The following is a 22,795-nucleotide window of genomic DNA, read 5'->3' as shown; positions in this document are numbered from 1 at the left end:
CACAGGCAAGGATGGTATCTGCTCAGTAAATTTCAATGGTCCAAAGTGGTCTTATAACTCAGTGTAAAAGCCAACACTAATGAATTAATCTTTTAGAGTTCCCATCTGGTGTTAGGTTGCCTTTTCCTTTAGGGGAAGACAGACTTTACTTTGTGACCAGAACTTGCTGAAATGCTCATGATGCTGATAGTTGCAGAGGACAAACCCATGCTCCCATCTGGCTTGTCTGCATGCCTTGGCTTTTGAGTGCCTGGCAGTTTGGGGTGGCAATAGCCTTTCCACTTTGGTTTGCAGGCTGCCTGCTAGGGCCTTTCTCAGTGCGTAGTTCTTCTGCCAGAATAGCTGCAGGGCTGAAATCAGTCTTTTAGTTCATTCTTCTCCATCAAATTCTAGTGAAGAGAAACAGAAGTGTCAGCTACTACCCAGTGGAAATTTTGGTTTTTCACTGGTATCAGAGTCCTCAGGAGTACAAAGCAGGGGAACACTGGCATATGCCAGTTAGGTATAGCTAGGCCTGGCGTATGCCAGCAGTTAGGGGACATGCGCGAGGCACAGTAAGCATCAATGTCAAAACTTAGAATAGAACTGCTTGGTGGCAGATCCAAGTGCTGTGCTTAGATCACTAGGCCATCTCTCTCTTTTAATCTTGTAGTTGATATAGTCAGCAATATGGGACTCTTTTGTTCATAAAATGACTTTTGTGACGTTTTAGAATATACTGTGGGATATGGAGTTCAACAAACACCCACCAGCTGAGGAAATGCTCCTCTCAAGCAGGCTCCAGCAGCTAGAATGGGAATCTGGAGAGCTGCCTGAGCAGTTGGATTAGCTATTAAAGAACAACAGATAACCTGGGCGAGAGGAAGGATAGTCAAAGGTTTAAGGTTCAGACAACTGGCACAAATTCCTGTGAAGAACTCATTCCTCTAACCAATGCCACAGTTACTATGCAAAGTTGAAAGCTGAAATGTTTTTATTTTAAAGCTGGGGTTCAGCTGTAGACTTCTACTCCAGCTCTGGAGTCTAAAAGAGCACAGTCCTTTGGATGTGGAATTTTGATATTGTGCATAGTGATAGAGCCTAGCTTGCAAGTTCAGCTTTGAATTCAGTTCCATCTTCTCCCCATTTCTCTCTGCTTCCACATTGGAATTTTCCTGTGGTCCATTAAGGAGACTAGAGACAGTTGCAAATCCCTGATGGGGATACGGACTTCTCCTCAGCTCAGAAGTGTTCAGAGCCAGAACCTGGGTTCTGGCTCTGGTTGTATTTATATATGTTGAAAAATAATTAATGAAGCCAGTCAAACTGGTCCTCTGGAGTCTGTGAAGGTCTTAGTCAGCTGATTTAGATTGTTTTAGATTCACTTTAAATAAAAGATGATAGTTAAATAGTGTGGAAAATCTGGCTTTCTATGGAGGAGAAAAAGCAAGAAAAGGAGACAGACAGAAGAACTGAGATGGGTAAAGGAGAGGCAGCTGCTGACAGCTACTGTGTCTGCTTTGACAGCTAGAGCTGAAGCAGTCTAGAAAGTTAAGCGATGCACCCAGAGGTACTACTGTGGGATCTCTAAAACTGGGTTGAATTTCTGAATGGGACCTTGCTGGTCAGCACCCATTGCAAAGAGTTTGCAGAACATTTCTTGGAATTTGTGGTCCCAGGGCAGCCAGTGTTCTTGAGGAGGGCTTCATATGTACGCTCTGGCTCTCCGGACCTGTTCAGTGTCATGTTTAGGAGATTTTGAGCCCTTTCAGGAGGTGGATGCTTCTCTTAACAAATATTTGTAGCACTTTAGGAAACATTAGAGAAATGATAGCAACTTAATCGCTCTGCTTTTGTAGGAGTATTATTGAAACTTTTTGTTACAATTGACACCCAAAGTGACTAAGTTTAATTATACAAAATCCTTTAGCTGTTTTACTTCATTCATCCACTTGACTATTTCACTTCAGTATGGGGAGAATCTGCTATTTGCTGCGCTCTAATGGAGCAGCTAGTTCTGTGTTTGCATCAGTCCTCTTCGCAGCCAGAGTTTTGGGTGAAAAATAAATCATTATAAAATCCCTAACCTCTCAGATAGGTACTAGGCCTAAAAAAGTTAACTTTTTGGAGTAAAATCTCATCCCCATAAATTTTGTGTACAGGTTTCAGGTAAATGCAGGAAGAAGAATGTCCCCCTTTTGCTGTGTCCAACTCTCCTCAAAACTAGTGAGGGACAGGTTGTGCTCGGGTGAGTACTGTCTTTTCCAAAGTGCGGAGGAATAGCTGGTAAAGATGGACAGAGCTGGGTATCTCAGCTATTTCATAGTGTATCAAAACAAATAAGGGAGATGGAGCACTATGTCTCAAATCAGCACTATTAGTAGAGTACCAGGGCAGCCTAACCCAGGTGGGTGCTTGAGCAGTTGAAGTAGGCAGGTGCGGCCTTACAAGCAAGCTCCTGGGCATGGAGGGAATGTCCGTGGTTTGACCTTCCTTGCAGAATCTGGTTCTCAAACACAGTGTTGCTCCTTCATCTGTCCCAGTGAGGCACCTCTTCTCTCCTAAACCGATTAGTTGTTTTGAATTCTGGACATACTGCATATCATGTAACAAATGGATGATTTAGCTTTTTTACCGAGTCTTCCATAAAGAGTGCCAAGAGCTGCAGAAATGATGACTGAGATCCAGTTGGAAGATGTTTCAGCTTGACATTGCTTCCAAATTAGAATATTTGCAAAGTTCTTCCAGTAAATGTGGAAAAGGGTTAGAGACAGAGACCTGAGGCTCCTGATGTTTCCAGTAAAATCCCATCATCACGTGCCACATTATCATCGGACATACTATCGTTTTGTGTCACATTATCATCTGTCATATTATCATCTCGCATCAAAACAGTCCTACAAATCTAGCAGAAAGTGGAATTGCCAAACTGCTGTAAACTGAACCAAACTTTGAGAGATTGCACTTCTGCCAGCAGTGCTGTGCTAGTCCCTTCTTTGAAGTGACACTTTGGGCTTTTAATCGGACCCTTACCAGTAAGTAGGTCTCTAGACAGCCTGTTAGTCAAAGACAGAGACTGATTGATACAAAATGATTATGCAGGTGGTGATCAGGGAAATGTACATTCCTGTCTTCTTCCACACTGCTACTCTGCCTCTCAGTCTAAAAAGCATGATAGTTTTTGGAAAATGTAATTGTGACAATTTTAATAATAGACAGTGTAGGGTCATGGCAGCCAGAGCACATTAAATGAAACAATATCCATATGTGCTTGTCAAGAAAGGCCAAATATTCTGGTTGTCTCATCCTCTCGATGATCAGCCTGCTGATTTGTTGCTACATCAAGATACATGGGTTTCAATTTTTTCTGATTATTATCATCCCAGGTTTTATTCAGATCTCTATTTTTCGCTGTGGAGTCTGTCTCATAGCTATACAATCCACTACAACTTCTTTTGAAAGTCTCTGCCAGCCTTATGGCCTGGTTTTCTAGTCAACCCTGCAGGTTAGTAAAATGGAGATTAAAATGAGCAGGAGGCTGCTCTCCTGTATCCTAGTCTAAATCCACAGGGATTGTGCTGAAGTCAGCAGTGTTAAACCTCAGTAAAGCGCAAGCAGTTGAGGCATGAAGATGCTGTACTGTGCTAACAGTTGTTCATCAGTTGTTTTCATTCACCTGATTTTGGACTGAGTGTTGGATGACTTCTTTCGATGAAGCTTTTTATTCATTTATCAGCCATGCTTATTCTTCTGCAATTTATGCTTGGGTATGATTACAAATCTAAGTTCTTGCAGTCCTTGCAGAGATAGCAGGGAGCTGAAAGTCTCTGCAATGTTTCTTCTACTTATCACACGAAAGTCTCTGCAATGTTTCTTCTACTTATCACACAGCAAAGCAAAGCTCGAAAGGTTTAGAAAGTACAGTCTCTTAACTACAAACTCCAAGAATCAAGGCTCAAAAGGCTGATTGCATTTGAGACTTGTTGCCCTGCATGTTGCAGATGCTCTACTTAGTCTCTGAGAACTCAGTACTGACCTGACCTACTGGCTGATAGGATTATAAGCAGGTAATGATCTATAACTTATTTCTGTTCAGAAATAGCTTTTCAAAGCAGCTACATTGTGTCTTTGCTGTAATTGGATATTGATGTAGTTCCTCTCCATACAGACTACTGGAGTAAATTCCACAGCTGAGATATGCTGGTGCAGCTTCTCTGATGTTGAAAGATCTCATATAGGTACTAAAGATCTAAGTTCAGATACTTTATGAGAGTGTGGAGATTTTGTGGTTTTCATCCATTTGATCTGAACATGCTCATGAACATTCCAATGGCTGAGTTTTCCCCCAGCATTGGTGGTGTGAATCTGTGTTTATGTAATTTTATGAATAAAATGAATGAGTAATGCAGGCACAGAATGCACCTGGGTTCTCACCATTGAGCAGTTCTGTGGACTTAAGTGGGCCAAAGATGCTAGGGGAGCTGTAAATCTGCATAACGCACGAATCCCACGCTGTTGCCTCATGCAGTGCAAACACTCCCAGGTTCATTCCCATCGCTTCCTCTTCAACGGCAGCAAAAGTAGAACTCCGCAAGCATCTGTCTCTGCTTGCTTCCTGCGTTCCCAGTTGTATTTTATCTTAATCTTCTGCAAGGGCTTGTGTGCACTAGATGTGCATGAGCTGGCTGAATTGAACTATATCTGCAACTTAAAAGAGAACATGGGCAGGAGGTGAAAAAGATGCTTCAAGAATTTGTAGATGGTATCAGTGGGATTGTGTTTGGGAAAGGAACTGATATTGCCCCTTGTGTCTGATGTTACAGAAACACTGCAAAAGGTTTAGGAGATAGGTACTACAAGCATCAGAAGATGGGTGCCACAAGCATCAGAAGAACCTACAGAGTATTCATTTAAGTATTTCTACTTGTCTCTTATTCAGTCCCAGTTCCCACTCTTCATGCCCCTTTTCCTACCCATGTATTACCACTGTTTCTGCCCCTTGCCTCTGGAGATATGTGCTGCTTTCTCCTAAATCTCTCCTAGGTTGGCAGCTGAAGCTTTGATCTCCCAATTCATTATAATATAAAATAAATTAGTCGCCCTGTATTTTGTGTATATGCTGTAGCTTTCAGGAAATAAATATGTGGTCATTTATTGGATGCTAAAGCCATCTCAATACAGATCAGGAGCTTAGGCTTCCTTTGCAGCCAGGGAAAAAAGCTGTAGGCTGTTAGTCTGGGTATTCAGCATCACTCTCTGGAGACAGTATCTTCCCTCTGTCAGCATTGGCTCCTAATTTAGACCCCAAAAGTTAAGACAAATATGATTAGCCCTTCCCCTTAATGTGTACCTGATGTTGATTTTTTTCACTTCATGGCAGTGCAGAAGGCAGTAGTTATAGTCAGCACTCAGTGAATTACTTGGTTCCTCTCATAATTCTTTCTCCCATCAAGAAAGAAACGATGCATTTCCCTGCTTTCTGCCATTTATAGAGAAGTGTCTGCCTGTTTGTTTTTTTTTTCGCCCTCAGTCTTATTTTTCACTCCTTTCTCAGAGTGAGACAGGCTTGCTGAGTGTGCCTCTGCTTCCCATTTGCCACGTGTGAGAGGCTGAGCAGAGGAACATTGTGTGCTGCCTCAGGACTTGGTGTGGCTGACTTGCAGAGCGTCACGGAGCAAGGAACTGCAACTGCTGGAGGAGACTCATCAATGCTTAAGCTCAAGGCACTGCATTCCTCATGACTTTTCTAAAGATCACTGGATATTTTATCTTTTTTTTTTACTTTCCCTTGTGGACCAATCATTGCATTGCCTGTGAGATCTTCTGAAGATAAATGTCCTGTAGATAAATGTCGCGTGTTAACTCAGCGGTTTGGTACGTAGAATTCAAGAGAATGGGAAACAAAAGTGCTTATAAAGAGAACTGGAAGCAGGCATGGTGATTAGAAACAGTATTTGCCAAAAGGGTAATACTGAGTGTAATCGTATGCTTTCTGGGATCTAATTCAGCTTCCTTTGAAGTCAGTGATAGTCTGCTGTTGTCTGATGTGGTAGCTGGAACAGCCTCCTTAAGACAAGCCTAACCTCTGTACTGCACAGTGTTTCTCCTTTTGGCTTCCAGTAGAGACAGACATATGGAAGAAACAAGGAAGTTTCCTTGTTCTTTCATGGTAAATGTGTTTTCTTTTTGCAGCAAATACAAATGAATGCAAAAGCAGGGTTTGCAGATGGTGAACATTCCTTGCCTTGGTCTCTGGGACCAGGAGAAGTGACAGTGTTGAGGCACCAAAAGAGGAGAAATACGGAGACTAAAGCAGCAAACTTCTGGAGTGAGCTCAACTATCTGGAAACCTTCCTCAGCCACTGCTGCCCTTCCCAAGAGCTTCCCTGTGTTGCAGGACCCACACCTGCCAGTGACCATCCATTCCCACTTCTTAGTCCCTGTGGAGGGGAGTCACAGTGCAGGTGGATGGGATAAATGCTGCTCTAAGGCAGTCTAGGGTATTCTCACTCATCTCTTTGAGCTTACTTGCAGTCTTGGGTTTCTTGTCACTTATCCTTCCTATTCTTGACTCTCAGTAACCAGTCTAGCTGGGCTGACTGGTGCTCTTTTTACATACCTGGTCTTTTGTGTCTATTCTACCAGAGAGAGCATGTATACTAAAAATGGTGGTCATCTAAGACTTGGGCAAATAAATTATCTTTTAGTTCTCTGGCTGAACCAAAAACTTGGTTCAAATACCAACTCAGAAAAAACAGGTTGTTTCGGATTGATCAGACTATTTTGTTATCAGAGATTTGGGGGAGGAGGGGTTATTCTTTAAAAAATAAAACAGTGAAGCACATTTAGGAATCATTTCAAAATGAAAAACTGAAATAATTTCATTTTTAATCAAAAAAAAGGAAAATAAAGAACTATTCTGCATAAAGTTGCATTTCATGAGCAGTAAAATCGGTCATCTGTAGAAGCTTGCACAGCTCTAGGCAAAGAGTTAAAATCCTCCCTTTAGTGTCTCCACTGACCTCCACGTTACACTGAAGAGGAATTTGGCCTAAGTTTTCTTTTGGTAGAGAATCCGAGGCAGAAAAGCAGCCTCTGTGCATGGTTCCTTGCTCCTCCCTTTTCCCCAGTTCAAGACTTCTCTGGGCCTGTTTCTGTACTTAATATTTCAGATCAACAGTAGTAATGTTGAATTTAACTGGGTTCAAGCAATTCTGTTTTACATTGAATCTTGGAAAAGGGATTGACCTAATATTAAGTACTTTACATTGTAAAAAAGTTTCTCTTCACCTGATGGACTTGTTTCTGCTCAGGAGTTTGGATGCTGTACAGACTAATGTAATAACATTTGTTTTCACAAGGAAGTGTATGTTTAACTGCTGTCTAATGTGGTTGGATATTTTGAAATCTATTAATCCGTTCTGAAATGCTTGCTTGACCTATACTTGACTTGGACTTACAAGAAATTTTATTATGCTAGCTACACTCCAGTTAGCTGTAAGTAAAAAGCATTTTGCAACATTTACTCTTTATTGTTGTTATGATTATCATATCTGGAGCTCTAGAGCTTACAAGTAACAGAATTAGTGTGCAATTATCTATTTATTTTTCTTCCTGCAGAAGGAATCAATCAGTACTAGAGTCCTCCCAAGACTTTTGTAGCTTTAATGTTTTTTAAGAATATTTGTTGCTTTAGATTTATCCTGTTCATTGAATTCCTCAGGAGGCCTTTCCTCAAAGAACCTCCTGCACCTGAAGGTCTTCTTTCCATGCCATGTGTGGATTGACTATGATAGTACAGCCTCTAAAATTGGATTCCCTCTGGATGAGATAATAAGCTATGACTGCCAATTCAAACATTCCTCAAGAGCAGCAGTAATTCAGGCTTTCTAATTAAAACAGTGCTAAAACATTCACTTGTGCTTCTATTTGACTAGAAATCTTAGTAAGATGCACTGCTGAAGTAAGACCATATTTTTACTCAGTGCTTGTAACATGTGAGTGTGTGAACTTGATAAGCAAAAGCTTTTATCGCTATAATCGATGAATCGAGCGATCCCATGTTTCCAGGCTTAACAATAAGGCAGAAAGCACAAACTGTTTTCTTGTGTATGAAGAGGAAACGTAGTATTCTATCTAGAACAAAACTGGTGGTCGAATATACTAGGTTTTAATCCAGGCCTTACTCTCACTGGGAATATCTATGCCTCAATTGTCGTCTGTCATCAATTCTCAATTAATACAATGTGTAATCAACTGGATTTCTTCTAAAATTTATATTTAATAGCTTGAATTGTCATATATATTTTGCTAAAACCACAGGTTTTAGAGTCATTGTTAGATATCAAAACACAGGCAAAGTGATGCAAAAACTTTGAACTTCCTGCATGTTTCAAGTTTCTGCATGTTGCAGTTTTGAACTTGAGTAGGTCAGTTTTTTGGGATGGTTCTCTATATAAGATGGATGCAAAACTGGAATGAACGTGTGTTTACAAAACCTGAAGTTCTAAGCCAGTTGCTGCTGCTGAACTGTCTGAAGAAACGGATACAAAATTTTCCATTTACTGATGTTCATTCATCTTCATGCTTCTTAGTTTAGTGAGAGGTTTAGTGTATTTAGAAGTTCTGAGTTGTTTCTCTGCTCCTTAGGTAGAAATGGCTGCTGAAGGATATTAGATCTCATACATTAAATCTGGATTACAAAATTTGGTTCTAGTTTTCAGATACTAAAAGTTCCAGGATGGCAATCTGATTTTAGATATATTTTTTTTCGTTCAACTCTTAGTTCGGGATTAACTGCTCAAGTGTCCATATATTACTGGCTGGATGAATACCCTTCTGGGAGATACTGGTTTTAGACAAATTGAAATGAATAGCTGCTTAATTAGAAAGTATGATGTACTTTTAAAGAACACTTTGAGGACACGGTATGATTGGTGCAAAAATTCTTGCCTCTTCCTTTACGTTTTCCAGTATACTCTCTTGGCATTGCTGAGCTGAAGTGTTTATTCTATCTTTTCCTCTGTGAGGGGAAGAGAAAAATGAAGGTAGCATCAAATGAAAGTTGTCTTATCTTGTATAAGGGTGGTATGTTAAGAGCAGTTATTTACTGCTGTGCGTTTCACCTTGTGAGTGTCTGCTATAGATTTATAAAATCTACTGATATGCTTTAAAGTAGCTATATGTCTTTGTTTTTATATATCAATAAATTATGCACAGCTGTGGATGCTCAGAAGCACATCTTATGAAATCTTTGCATTTTATTAAAAAAAAGAAAAGAAACTTGTTGACCTCATAGCCAAATCCTAGTCCAAATGCTTCCAGCTGCAGCAAGAGGGATGAGTCATGCTGAAAGCTGAGGAGCTTTTATAAAAGCCTTTCACTTCGTTCACATGATTTTTTTTTAATTTTACATTCCTGTCTGTTTTTCTTTAAAAAAAAAATGTGAAGGCGAGTCACCCAAGGAAAACCCGTATGAGGATGTGGAGCTGAAAGGCCGTCACGCGGGCCGAAAATCCCATCAGCTCTCGGAGAATTCCCTAGATTCCTTGCACAGGATGTGGACTCCGCAGGACAGGAAATACACAGCACCTCCCCAGGTAACGCACTGCTTCTCAGGGCAGGACAGCTCCTTTCTTTCTGTGGGAGAGGCTTATTTCAAACTGTTGCAAGAGAATCAATCATGACATAGCAGAAAGAGCAGCTGTACAGAATGAGAAGGGAAACAGAAAAAGAGTGTGATCAAATACATAAATTGTTGCTGTGAATGCTGTTGGCAGCTCTAAGTCAGAGTCTCAGCACTAAATTGCAGAAGCTGTTTGCTGTTTGGAATAGCCCTGAGGAGTGCTGGTTAAAGCCTGAGGTGTTTAGTCAGAATCCTTCCACCAGTTGTTCAGGGAGCTGAATCTGGCCCTAAATGTTTCATTTTATTGAGCCTCTTTGTGAATTGCCTCTGAATGTGCAGCAGGGCTTTTAGTAGGGACAGGAAGGAAAGAACTCATTTTCTTAATCTTGCTGATGTATTGTTATGTGAGGCCTATTGTAACTTGGTAGTGTGGCATGTTTTCTTGTAAGATGGAGTAGGCCAAGCATGCCCCCCCCAATAAATAGCTCTGTTCACGGCATAAAGCAAAGATCAGGAACTCGGCAGACTTTTCATTTTGTGGTGAATTTCCAAAGCAGTCTGGTTTTGTGTGGAAGCTGTGAAATGTCGTGTTTCTTGGTTGTTTCTGGGATCATTGTATTCATAAGGAAATTTATCAGGTATATCATTTTGAGATTCAAAACTTCATTTAAAGGAACTTCATTTTACACGGAATCAACAAAAAAAAATTATGAGGTTGAATAAAAGGTCACAGAAATTTACATTGTGGCCTTATAAAGTGACCTAGTAAGTATTTTTTATTTACTTATCGTGTGTGGGTGCATCTGTGCACCACAATCCGAGAGTCAAAAGTAGGATCAGGATTCTTAGTATACATGTGGCATATCATTTACAAAACAGGAATATTTTCAGCAAAGTTACTGAAGGGGGCACAACAGGTGGAAAGTGAGTAATCAGGCAGAATGAGGAGAAACAGAAACTGCGGCAATTAAGGTAACTTCATAGTGAGAGATGCATTATACATAACAACTATTTTTGACTGTACTGTGTGTGTGTATATGTGTTAACAGGAATTGTGATAGCTTCTAGAGGATCCAACAGATTGTCCGATTAGGGCAGGAACCGTATAGATCCGTGGTATGATACAGTTCACGACCCAGAGAGAATCTTAGTAGATAAAGCAAAAGCGTAGGGTAGGGGGTATCTCCCTTTTACACAGGAGGACCAAAAGATATATAGATTTAAGTGACTTCTCTGGAGTTATCCAGTAAAGACATAATCTCTGGTATCTTAGCAACAAGGCTATCTTTATTGCAGTAGCTTCTTTTTGAAACGTGGCCAGGAGTTTCCATCGGTTCTGCCATACCTGCACTGTCATTTTGTTGATATATAAAGCAAAGAGACACTAGCAGCAAGTCAGCTATGGGCCTGGGTAATTCTCCGATGACCAGAAATAGAAAAGTCTCCATTTCCTGAAGAACGGCAGCTTTGGCAGCCATTTATCACCCAGTTTTTCCAACATTAGCAACATAGCCGGATTAGCAACATAACTTTTCAGTCATGGATCATGATAAACTAGATGGAAGAGATCGGTAGGTCAGCAGACTTTTGACAGTCATCTCCAAAAAGAATTCCTTTCACTAAAATATAGACTGCTGCAAGTTTTCCTGGCGTGCAGACCTGTGGTAAGCAGAGACCTCAGAAACATTGGCTTGTGGTCGTTTTGAATCCCATTGTGTCTTCTCCTTTCCCCTTTGTTGGTTGCAATTTTGAAGTTGTCCGTTATAAAAAGAGTGTTTTATTGATGACGATGTATTTGTGATGGAAAACCCACACATACAGAGACACCTAGGTTTAATCTCAGGTGGTATGGCTGCAATTGGGGGAAAAAATACATACATACATATATATGTGTGTGTGTGTATGTATGTGGATTATATATATGTAAAAACGTATGTATGCCCTTTAATAGATTAACCTTGCAAGTAGAAAAAGTGGGGCATTTACTGCTGCAGGTTTATGGCTAGTAGTACTACAAAGAGAATATTGGCAAATGCCAATTAACAGTTGCTTGACTGAATAGTACTTTTCGCTAGACATCCTGGTTAAGCTTCTTACAATATTTGAGGTAGATACAGGAAGGACAATTAGGTGTACAGGCAAACAGGGAGAGCGAGGTGGAGGAAATGGCTTGCTCTCTTTCACTTACATCACAGCAAAGCAAGCAAAGCAAGCAAAGCTTAAATAAAGTCTTAGATATTGACACTTATCTTTTCATTTTGACCTTGAACCCTCTCTTCATGCATACTCCATAGAGCAGTGGCTTGCCCAGCATGGTGTCCTTGTGTAGCCACAACTTGCTAACAAAGAGCTGCTTCTGCTGTAAGTGTTGCCAAGGAAGGGAAGAGCTCAAGGTGTTCTTGTTCCTGCAGCTGCCTTCCAAGCCCAGCAGCCAGTCTCTGCGCATTGGGAACTGGTCGGAAAGGAAGAGCCACCGCTTGCCGCGGTTACCCAAGCGGCACAGCCATGATGACATGCTGTTGCTGGCACAGCTCGGCATTCCCTCCTCCCCCTCCAGCCTCAACGAGGACAGCTTGAGTACCACGAGCGAGCTGCTGTCTACACGCCGGGCCAGGAGGATCCCAAAGGTACTGCCAGGGTCATCTTGTCCCCAGCAAAGCATCATATGGGTCTAGCTTGGGTTTCACCAGTGGTAAAACGCTAGGGCAAAACAGCTCACTGAGCTATCTCAACTGGCCCTAGAGGGACAAATACTATGCTGTGGGGATTATTGCCACCACCCAATAAACAGCCTCATTTACATCCCTCCTTTTCCCTACAGCCAAAGGAATTGCAAGGGCCTGTTAAAACTAGATGGGATCTGATTCAAGTTAAAGAAGTCTGAGCGCTCAGTGGTCCCTTATGTTTGACTTCTGGGCCTCAGCTGGAGATAAGACTGATTTCAAGGCCTCAACTACAAGACTTGTATTGAGGATAGCTCACCCATCTGAAGGAGCTTTTCAGTTGCTCTACAGCCTTTACCCATCACTGAAAGCTTTTTTGCCTCCAAAGGGAAAATTGAGATTCCAACAGAAACAGAAATTCTTGGGAGGCAAGACACTTTTCCTTTCTACACCCACCCATGCAGTGGAGGTCCCTTCTCTGGAAGTGAGTAACTGCTCTGGCCCCAAAGTAGCAAATACCTGAAAGCCAGCTTTGCCCAGAGTTGGTTTTAAACCAGCTCTTGTTTTCTACAACAGTTTTCTACAACACTCTGGGCCAGAGCGTTGTTTCGTAACTAACTTGATGATTTTGAATGAGTGATGGCTGAGCAGTTATTTATAATGTGCAGCAGCATCTGAAGTGGATTTTTTTCCTTCATTTCTTGCTCTTCTCAGGGAAATAGCTATATGTTTGCCTTTGTTTCCTGACAACCTACCCCGGCCTGATAACCCTGTTGTCTTGATGGGTTTGAAGTAAAAATTAATTTTCTATTTTTCAAGGAGTTCAGATTTTCTGGTTCAAAGTGAGATATGAAAAAAACCAAACCTTTTCTAGTGCAATAGCAATAGAGGGGAGAGAACTACCAATATGTTTATTTTGGGCTTGTGAACAAAACTGATTTTTACTGTATATTTAGCTCTTTCCTGTTCTTTTTAGAGGGCATATTTTAAAGTACATGGCTATAAATACTGTGAGTTGAGGGAGACTTTTATGTTCCTTCCAATTAGTCTGAAGTTCTGTCTAAGCAGGAAGCAAAAAAAAAAAAAGGAGGAAATTAATCATATATCCTTAATATTTACTATATTTTTATTTTCTTGGTATATATTACCTTACTGCACAAGTTAGCATACATCTGTGGCGGAAGTTATGGAGTAATTCACAGAGTAACTTACTGTTCAGTGTAATACTTGGAAAGTTTAGCTGTTGATTTTGTACCTAATTTTCATTTTCCGTCTGATTTAAGGGACAGACGTTTTCTTCATATGAAATTATGTTTTCAGCATATGAATGCTCATAGTTTTATCACAAATCTCATGATAATTTATATTTTTCTGGCAGCTTTAGCTCCTAGAATCACTTATTACTGGAAAATCTCATGCTTTTATTAAGAAAGTAAGTTAGTTACTAGTGGAAAAGCTTGAACTTCAGAAAGTCCTGTTCCTCCCATCCACTCTGGGCCTCCACAGATGCAAAACACAAAGAGAAGATAACAGGAATCCTTTGTGAAGCAACATCTATCTAAATGCTTTAAAAAAACTGGGCTTTGGTCCCCACAGGGCCAGTATTCTGCTCATGGTGCAGTAGCTCGAGCAGAGAAAGCGCGAAGCAGCGCGCTGAGGGGAGTGAGAAGTCACAGCAGGGCCCCTTGCCCCGGTTCCCGCTGCCTCGTTCAGCGGCCTCCGCTGCACGGCTGAGGCTGTGCTTACGCGCGGGGTTCCTGGGCTGGCGTCCACGCGGCAGCCAGGCAGGATTTCCTCCCGCCGGCGCTGCCTGTGGCGGCCGGCGGCTTCCCAGCGAGCAGAGCCAGGTGCATGGCTGCTAGCAGGGAGCTTCCAGCTGAGCCTCAGTTCCCCAGTGGGAGACGGGTTGCACATGGCTCAGTCAGCACGCAGAGACAAAGCCTCAAATACCTCTTCAAGCTGGATAACAAGTGAGGATTTTAACACTTTAAACTCAGTGTTCTTGGCCAGACTCTTTTCACCACCACGGAGAAGCTGCTGTGACCACGTGTTGGTATAAGTGTGAAGAGAATTTGAGCAGTAATTATAAAATTTGCCATCAAAATTGGACACATGTTTCTGACAGCTTTCCTTGTAAAATGTAGGCAGTGTGATTCAACTGTGGATGAAACAGAGGGGTTGGATGACTTGGTTTCTGTCTGTGCTCTCTTACGGGCCTTCTGCTGGGCCTAGGGCAGATTAGTTACTCTCACGAAGTTTATTTCTGTCTTCAAGCAGAGGTAAAACAGCTTTTCTAAATTGTGCTGTAATTCTATGAGGAAAGCTGCTATGGAATGATATAGGCTGTTTCTGACTTGTTATGAAGATTAATTGCTTCCTATTTAGGACTTATTAGAAATAATAATATTCTGTTACTAGTTCTTAGTAATCTCAACCTCTTGTTAAAGTCACTAAACACTAATTAATCTGGTTAATATTTTCCATCATCTCAGATCTCTTTTTTTTGATAATCGGTTATTATCTGAATTAGCCCTGCTGAGGGAGGTCTTAAAGATGATTACCAGAAGTTAAAATTCTATTTTAGCTGGCACTAGTAGCTGACTTTGAAACCCTTTGGTAGGTCAGGATAAGCTTGAAGAAAGCAGATGCAGCACCTCTGAAGGTCTGTATAAACACAGCACAAGGTGGAAGGGGGAGGGAGGAGAAGTCCATGTGGGCCAGGTCCTCAGTCGGTATAATCTGGATTCCAAGCCACTGATTTACGCACCTGAAAAGGCTTTAAAAAGCCAGGACCAGCTCCTTCTGTCCTTATTTGAACATGCTAAAATTACAGTTCAGAGAGGTGCTAACAGATGTGTTACTCGTGTTCAAAATTTGTTACGATGTTAAGGTCTGTGAGAGTCTGGCAAAGCTGGCTATGGCTAATGGATCACTGTGTTTAGACATTGCAAGTGAAGAGAAAAGCAATAGCAAAGAGAGGAATGAGGTTGTAGAGGGATAACGTTTCCGAAATGTGCCTGTGAATCCTCAGTCTCATTGCACTTTTATTGCAAATGTCTAAGTCATTTTTGAAAATAGGATTTAGGTTTGTTGATTTGGTTAACCGTTTCTGAAAATATATCCATAGGTAAAGAAGTAATATGTCACTGAGATCCAAAATAGGAGAGAGAGGAATCCATTTTGAAATAGTAAAGGAGTGAGAGGACACAGCTGGCCTATCATCCATGGCCAAATTTTGTTTGGATAAATTAACTGAAAGTTTCCTAGCAGAGAAGTGTTTGTTCTCACTGACACATTTTCTTCTTTTGCAGCTTGTCCAAAGAATTAATTCCATCTACAGTGCAAAAAGAGGAAAAAAACGATTGAAGAAACTTTCAATGTCCAATATTGAGACAGCATCCCTACGAGGTATGACACAAGCATTACGGTTCAGTGAGTCCATTTGAATGTTACAGGATCACTAACTACAGATTGCCTTCTTTTCTCTGCTACATCTGCCCTCTGCTCTACTTTGTTTAGAACTTTCCCCTATTTACAAAGGTAACTTTGTCTCTACCAAAGCAGAAAATGGGGATGGGCTAAAAAGAAACCAAATCTCTCAGCAATGTCAATACTATTAGTCCCATGACTGACTAAAGACTCACCCAGCCTGTTCCTTATTTAACTTTTTCAGTACTTTGCACCTGTAAGTTTTGTGCAAAATTCACAGTTTTGATCCTGTAATTCATTCATGCTATTTCCTGGCATGAACATGTGAACATAGCTCATTCTGGGCTTCAGATTGCTTCTGGAAAAGCATGGGTCCAGAGACAAAATCAGGCCATGTTTGTAGTAGCAGTACAATGGAGCTTTATGCATGAATACATGTCAGAAATACATCTTGTCATAAGGTAACCTTTTGCATGTTACTCTCATTCAGTGTGGTGAGTTCTGCCAATTGAAAACCTTGCCCAGGGAAAGCTCGTAAGGCTTCCCTTGACTTCCCAAGTGCTATATAACTTCCTTTCGGAAATTAGAAGTCTGAAAAATAAGTGAAAGAGTGACAATCCGTTTTCCAAATGGCACATTCACCTCTGTAGTTTAGCACAGCTGGGGGTTCAGTGCAGTCATTTACCCCAATGGAGAATGAACACTCCACTTTCATCAAAGCAAAGCTCTTATTTGCAAGCAAAATTGAAATGTCTTCCAGGGAAACTACAATCTAAAAGAGTCATTCAAACTGTTTATTTCCGTGTGTTTTAAAACTCAGGGAAGAACACGTAAAGATCATAAGGCTCAGTGTGAGATATGATTCTTTCCCAATTTCACCGCACTAAACCAAATTCTCGTTTGCTTTGGTTTTGCATTAACTGATCCCTCTTTATCTCCCTTGCAGATGAAAACAGTGAGAGTGAGAGTGACTCAGATGACAGGTTTAAAGGTAAGGGATCAGTCTTCAGTGCTTCTAGGCAGCTGCTGTCACAGTCCCTGTCAACATACATTCTCCTGCTACTGCACATTGTTCCAGCCCATGGATTATATTTTCCTCCTTGAACTATATTAACTCCATTACAGTAGGACTCACAAAGTTTCTGACACAGGAACATGAATGTGTAAGGTGAGAATAAAATGACCTGTGAGGATCTAAGAAGGATTTGGCAATTATGTCATCTAATGAAGAACAGTTGAACCTTTGACAGATTTGCTTTGTCAGCCGTGTCACAGATGCTGGTGTTTTCCAGAGTGACTACTGGGTGCAAACTTAGAGGGACAGGGTTGGATAAATGTACCGTTTTCTTATTCATTCACTGCTTTACGTGTTTACTACTAGCTGCTATTGGAGACAAGATGCTAGGTCTGATCCAGCATAGCAGTTCTTATACTCTCTTATAGGCCTGCAGTCTCCAAACTGTAGAAATTCCTTTATTAGTGCACAGCACCTGCACAAACTCTGCTTGAACCAGACCAGTAAATGCATCCCTCCTTGTCAAGAGTCCTGATACACAGAGAGAGTTACAACGAAAGACAAAGGCAGCAGCAGCCAATTTTATTATTAAAAAACCCTCAAATCTATCATGTTATTAATAAATGAGGAAAAAACCCAGGAGTGCAGAGCTATGATTATGAGATGAGGAGTAACTTCTTATCTGTCTACTGCAGGTGTCACTTGCTTACTGTTCATGTTGGAAAACTTGCTGGAAAACATTGAGGGGAAAAAAGAATTGTTCAGGTGAAGTGGCAGTAAGATACACAGCAGCTCACCCAAAAGAAGCTGTAAATGACGTTATACAGTGAGGCATGAGGAAGGCCAGATACCACCCCAAAAGCACTTTCAGTTCTATTTTCTTTTGTGTAGAAAAATATAGAGGTTGCTCCTGCCCGTAGCTCATGAAGGAGGACAGACAAGGCCTGGCCTCTCTTGCTGTTGAGAAGATATTCTGGTTTTACTGGGACCTGGGAAGCTTTTCCCCTCCTTGCTGTGGAAAGGAGGATCCTCGTTCTGATGGCTCCCTAACTAACTGCTTCTGTCTGACCTTACCATTACACAGATACTCTCAAGGCATCCAGAGCCAAAGATCCGGTTGTCCCATGTAGCTTGACAGGATTTGTTAGGTCCCCAGCTTTTGGGGTGGGATGGGCTCCTTTTCTTATCTCTTGCAAATAAGAAGCACTGGCCAGCAGTGTGAGACTATCTCAAAGCAGGACAGATGTGCTTTCTTAGGATTTGGCTTTCCTGGCTGTGCAGGCACACCAAGACCCAGAATACTTTATCAAAATAACTGTTAATCTTGCTGTTGTTGAACTAGTCCTTGACAGCTGATCATCAAGAGGTTTCCCCTTTCTCCTGTTGATTAATTACTGCTGTGATCAAGTGCTTGTGACATCTTATTTCCCTACCACAAGGGACACTCTGCCTTTGGCTAACTGTGGGCTGTGTCAGTGAATGCAGTCCTAAGGGGCTGACATGCACTGCTAATATTTTGCCTGCCATTGCACAGAGATCCTGCTGTGAAGAGGTGGGAAGAGAATACAGACAGCTGTTTTCGCTTAGCTTCTTTTTACTTATTGGTCTACCGGAATTGGTAATGATGTGACTGACTACTCTAGCTCAGTGATCTGGGGACAGGTCAGTGGACTGGGGAGTACCTTTGGGTCAGGACTGGACGTGGCCATAAATCTGAATCTGCCCCTCGGGCTGAACTGGCACAAGCAAAGCTATCCTGCAGGAGGCATTTTGCAGCTCTTTTCTCCTCTCTCACCTCCTTCCTTGGAGATCGTTCCACAGCTTGCAGGGACAGAGCTTGTGCTGCTGCAGAGGAGGAAGTATGCTTTCAGGGGTTCTCGGTGCAGAGCTGTGCTACATGGACTGGTCATAGATTTGGTTTTCTCCAATGTAAACCAGCTCCGAGTCAGGCCTAAGGACGTGTGCCATGCTGAGAGCTCCAGTGCATTTGCGCAGCCACATAAAGGCTTATAATCTAGCCCTATGTGTGAAGAAAAAACAGATCTTTGGCAGAGTTACAGTTATGAACTGCAAATGATTGCAGAGGCTTGGTGTTGCATCACTTCAGTACTTGGAGAGAGTTTTGATTTATGGATAGAATTAGTGAGGGACACTACAGTATGAAGGTCTGCTTTTGAAAGGAGAGCATGCTTGGAGTGATACAGTTCTTTGGGAACGACTGTGGCTCACATATTCACATTACGTTCCCAGGTAATGATCTAGCTCTCTTTTTGTTTTCTTTGAAATGCTAGCTCATACGCAGCGTCTAGTGCACATCCAGTCAATGCTGAAAAGAGCTCCAAGCTATCGAACCCTGGAACTGGAGCTGATTGAATGGCAGGAGCGGGAGTTATTTGAGTATTTTGTGGTGGTGTCACTGAAAAAGAAGCCCTCTAAAAGTACTTACCTCCCAGAAGTGACATATCAGTTTCCCAAGGTAAAAGAAAAATTCTTATGTACAGTTTATTCTAAATGCTTTATAAGATCATTTTGGCTAAGATCGATAAAGTGAGTAAGTGGGAAAATTAATAGAAATCTATTTCTTAAATGGAGTCAATCATTCAGCTTTCAGATTTTTTTCCAAAATGCTCTGTTATAAAGTGAAGAGTACAGAGAAGGTGATTGAGTGCTTTCCTAGTTTACAAAATTGCCTTTCCCAGTGCTGGAGAGTTTGGCCTGATGGTAGACAGTTTAAATGCTGTGTTTAAATTCAATTTCTAAATATTTCACTTTTAACTCAATTTGGCTGTATTAGGATTTGTGCCAAAAGCCACTGATGTCAATGGAAAGACTTCTGCTAAGCTACGGCACTTCTCTCATGCTCTTTCAGCAGAAAGGAATTTGAGATAGGACTGTATTTTAAGCAGCCATTGTGCAACAAAGGAATTTCTGGCAATTTATATAACTGTCAGTGATCATTTCTATTATGCTAGCATCTACAAGCCTCAGGCCTGGGGTCACGCTTCATTCTGCTAAGCGCAAATAAAGAACAAGCTGATGGGCCCTTGCTCCTCAGAGCTCATTAGTAAAACCTCCTCCTGAGAGCTGCTGTGAGGCTGGCACTAAGGGCAACCCAGTGAACTTCAGTTTTTCCACTGCAGCTAGAAAGACCCACCAAACAAATGCGTGAAGCAGAGGAGCGTCTCAAGGCTATCCCTCAGTTCTGCTTTCCTGATGCCAAGGACTGGCTCCCTGTCTCCGAATACAACAGGTAAACTCTCTTGTGCTCCGCTACTGCTCAGTGCTGATGGAGTGCATCTGGAGCAGCCACAGGCTCGCCATTACCCAATTAAGGAAGTAGCAGTTTGAGTCTTGGCCACTTCAGACTCAAGCAGCTGTATTTAATTTTTTTAAGTTCTGTATTATTTTTCTTCCCCATTCTGTCTGGCTCACAGGCCTCTGTGGCTGAGGGGAAGACATTTGAAGGTTCCTCTGTGCCAAATCCAAAAGCATAAATGGAAGTATTTAAAATAAATCTCAAAAAGGCCAAGGCCCTGCCCACCACCTGCCCTAATCATTTATCCCAGAATGCTTGTGTAACATTGCAGGGCACCTCTTGCACCAGCTTGATTCAACGCTGTTTTGAAAGTTTTTTGGGGGTGTGCTCTGTGCCAGCAGAGGAGCTGATCTTCCTACCCTCAGAGGTGAATGACTGCCTAAAAGAGGCAAAGGAAGAGAGCGCCAGGCTCACATTTTCCTTTTCATTCAAAAGAAACCTCAAAAAATGTATCTGTTTTTTTCTTCCTGCATTAGAACTTGATGATCTGAAGAGGTAAAAGTAGATCACCCAAAACATGAGATGGCGCTTTAAGATGTGTGACAGGAGATGTGTGTAAATGAAATAAGATATGTTCAGAGCGTGTCTAATGGGACTTTCAACTGTGACATGGAGCTAGCATTCACCTACAGGAATTACTGCAGCCAAAAATATCTATGGAACATTTTATTGGCTTTCATATGGCGCATACCACATAACCCTACAATAATGGTATATGCTGTTTTGCTTGGCTCTAGTATTCAGTACTTGGAAGCATCTGAATAATGAGCTATTGAAAACACTGAAGGAGAAGCAGAGAACTGTGGGCATCATTGGTGTAAGCATTATACAGCCGTGCTTGCACAGCACTCCACCTTTTCTGGTACTCTCCTAGGCAGATCTTCAGCGAGCCCATGTCTATGAAACAAGAAATCCCTGGCATATACTGCTGTGATTATATAAACCCTAGCATTGTAGCGCAAAGGAAAAGGGTTTTATATAATGCCATTTCATACTTGCAAAGCAATCAGCAGTGTTTATCAACCCAGGCACAAAATTTACGTGCCCACCCCTTTACCTGTGCTGTAATTACAGCTTTAAGATGTTACCTATCTCAAATGGTATTTACTCAGATGAGGATATGAAATGAGCTGGATTTTGCAGGGCTGTACTGTTTCCGGTTTAGAAGGTAATTTCTGTGCTCTAAGAGAATATCTGTGGTTCTCCACTTTGCGTGGGCCAATGAGAGGCTGTAACTAAAAGGTAAGGGAAATACAGCATTTGAATACTGCCCTCAAAATCTGATTCTTGTGTTCATTCTGCAGTGTAAAGGGACTGTCATGTCACTGAAATTCAGCATCCATCTCCCCTTATAATAAGGCAGCTAGGTCATCCAGGGCAATGCATATTTGATTTTTTTTTTTTGATGGAATTTGGTCACATAGTATGTTCAGATGATGAGAAGAAAGCCCTCCAGTGGGTAGAATTTCTCAGTGGATACGGAAGTATCTGTTTTTAAATGATCTACCCCATAGCTACACTGTATAAAGATATAAAGTAGTATAAGACAGTATAAGGATAAGATAGTATAAGTAATCTTATATAAGGTGTATAAGACAGTAAGATCTGGACAATTTATTTTCTTCTAGTGAGACCTTCTCTTTCATGCTGACTGGGGAAGATGGAAGCCGGAGGTTTGGTTATTGCAGGAGGCTGTTGGTAAGTACATCACTTTCATCTCAAAACACAGAATTTTGTAAGAGAGTATCTCAAAACTATAATCTGAACTTTGAGGGTGTCTCTTGTGGTTTTAAAATAAAACTGAGTTACTCTGAAATTTGGAAATCTAAGGCTCTCATGTAAAATCATAATTTGTAATGTCTGTCTGAATCGAATGGATCCTAAGTCTTTTGGAAAATTTGCAAGAATCTGGAAAGTTTCTTGTGTGGGCATTTAATTTTTAATTTCTTTGTATTGCTTGGTTTTAAGCAGAAGCAGAAATATTACAGCACTGCAAAGAAAGGCAAATGTAGTATTTCTAAACATTTCGGAGCAGTGTTTATCTCTTGAACAGCTGCTTATGTCTCTAGAGCATTGTGCCAGCACTGCCTCATCGGTCTGCAGCACGTCTGTGTTGCAGGTAGATAAGCCGCTCTTTCCAGCACGGGGGCAACAAGGATGGAGAGCAGATTTGCTCTGTACCATGCACTAAGCTGATGCCAGTTGCAGAAGTCTGGGTCCTCAGGCTCCTTTTCAGTCCTCGTGACCAGAGTTAGTCTATCGGTGGGGTGTGAGCCCAACTCAACCTACCCAACAATTCCGTCTCATCATCTGGAAAGTGGACAGGTCAGTTGGCCAGTGAAATTGAGAGCATGGCTCTGTGTGCGTGCCATGGGGGAAGGGAATCACATAAAGGCTTGCAAAGTTTATTTAGCCAAGTGAAGCACAGTGCAAATATGTTTTTTGCTGTCTCTCCCCACAGACCTGACTGGATGGCAGCCAAGCAGACAGCAGCTGGCCATGCCTGCACTAGCCCACGCTCCTCAGGTGTCAAATAGGTTTGGAGCTGATTGTGAGTGACTAGCTTGGGAGCTGTGGTTCCTTTGCTGTTCACATTGCAGTTGTCTATGCTTGTCAGGAGAGCTTATGTGGATATTAGGTGCTGCAGAAGCCTTTTGCATGTTCTGGGTGCAAAATGAATTTATGCAGCAGCGTTGCAAGCTTGTAAATAGGTGCCTCCTTTCTAAGAGAAAAGGACACTGGCACTTTGCCCATCCCTTCTTCCCTGG

The 22,795-nt window shown here is 41.7% G+C and overlaps 1 protein-coding gene across 8 annotated transcripts in view; it reads left to right on the top strand.

Moving 5' to 3' along the window:
* The window catches only part of DENND2B (DENN domain containing 2B), a 197,401-nt gene that overhangs the window by 131,413 nt on the left and 43,193 nt on the right, over window positions 1-22,795 (top strand). For all 8 annotated transcript variants that reach the window (XR_011141364.1, XM_068945009.1, XM_068945014.1 and 5 more), the window contains 7 exons: window positions 9,430-9,578; window positions 12,016-12,231; window positions 15,579-15,675; window positions 16,643-16,687; window positions 19,003-19,187; window positions 19,852-19,961; window positions 21,656-21,725. Coding sequence is in view for 7 of the 8 variants with exons in the window: in XM_068945009.1 (XP_068801110.1) it covers window positions 9,430-9,578; window positions 12,016-12,231; window positions 15,579-15,675; window positions 16,643-16,687; window positions 19,003-19,187; window positions 19,852-19,961; window positions 21,656-21,725 (872 nt within the window). In the remaining variant the exon portion in view is untranslated. The remainder of the gene's footprint in view (window positions 1-9,429; window positions 9,579-12,015; window positions 12,232-15,578; window positions 15,676-16,642; window positions 16,688-19,002; window positions 19,188-19,851; window positions 19,962-21,655; window positions 21,726-22,795) is intronic.

Source organism: Struthio camelus, chromosome 5 (assembly GCF_040807025.1).
Source record: "Struthio camelus isolate bStrCam1 chromosome 5, bStrCam1.hap1, whole genome shotgun sequence".
Classification (NCBI taxonomy): Eukaryota; Metazoa; Chordata; class Aves; order Struthioniformes; family Struthionidae; genus Struthio; species Struthio camelus.
The sequence above is the reverse complement of the archived record's forward strand: the minus strand, read 5'-3'. Positions and strand labels throughout refer to the sequence as shown.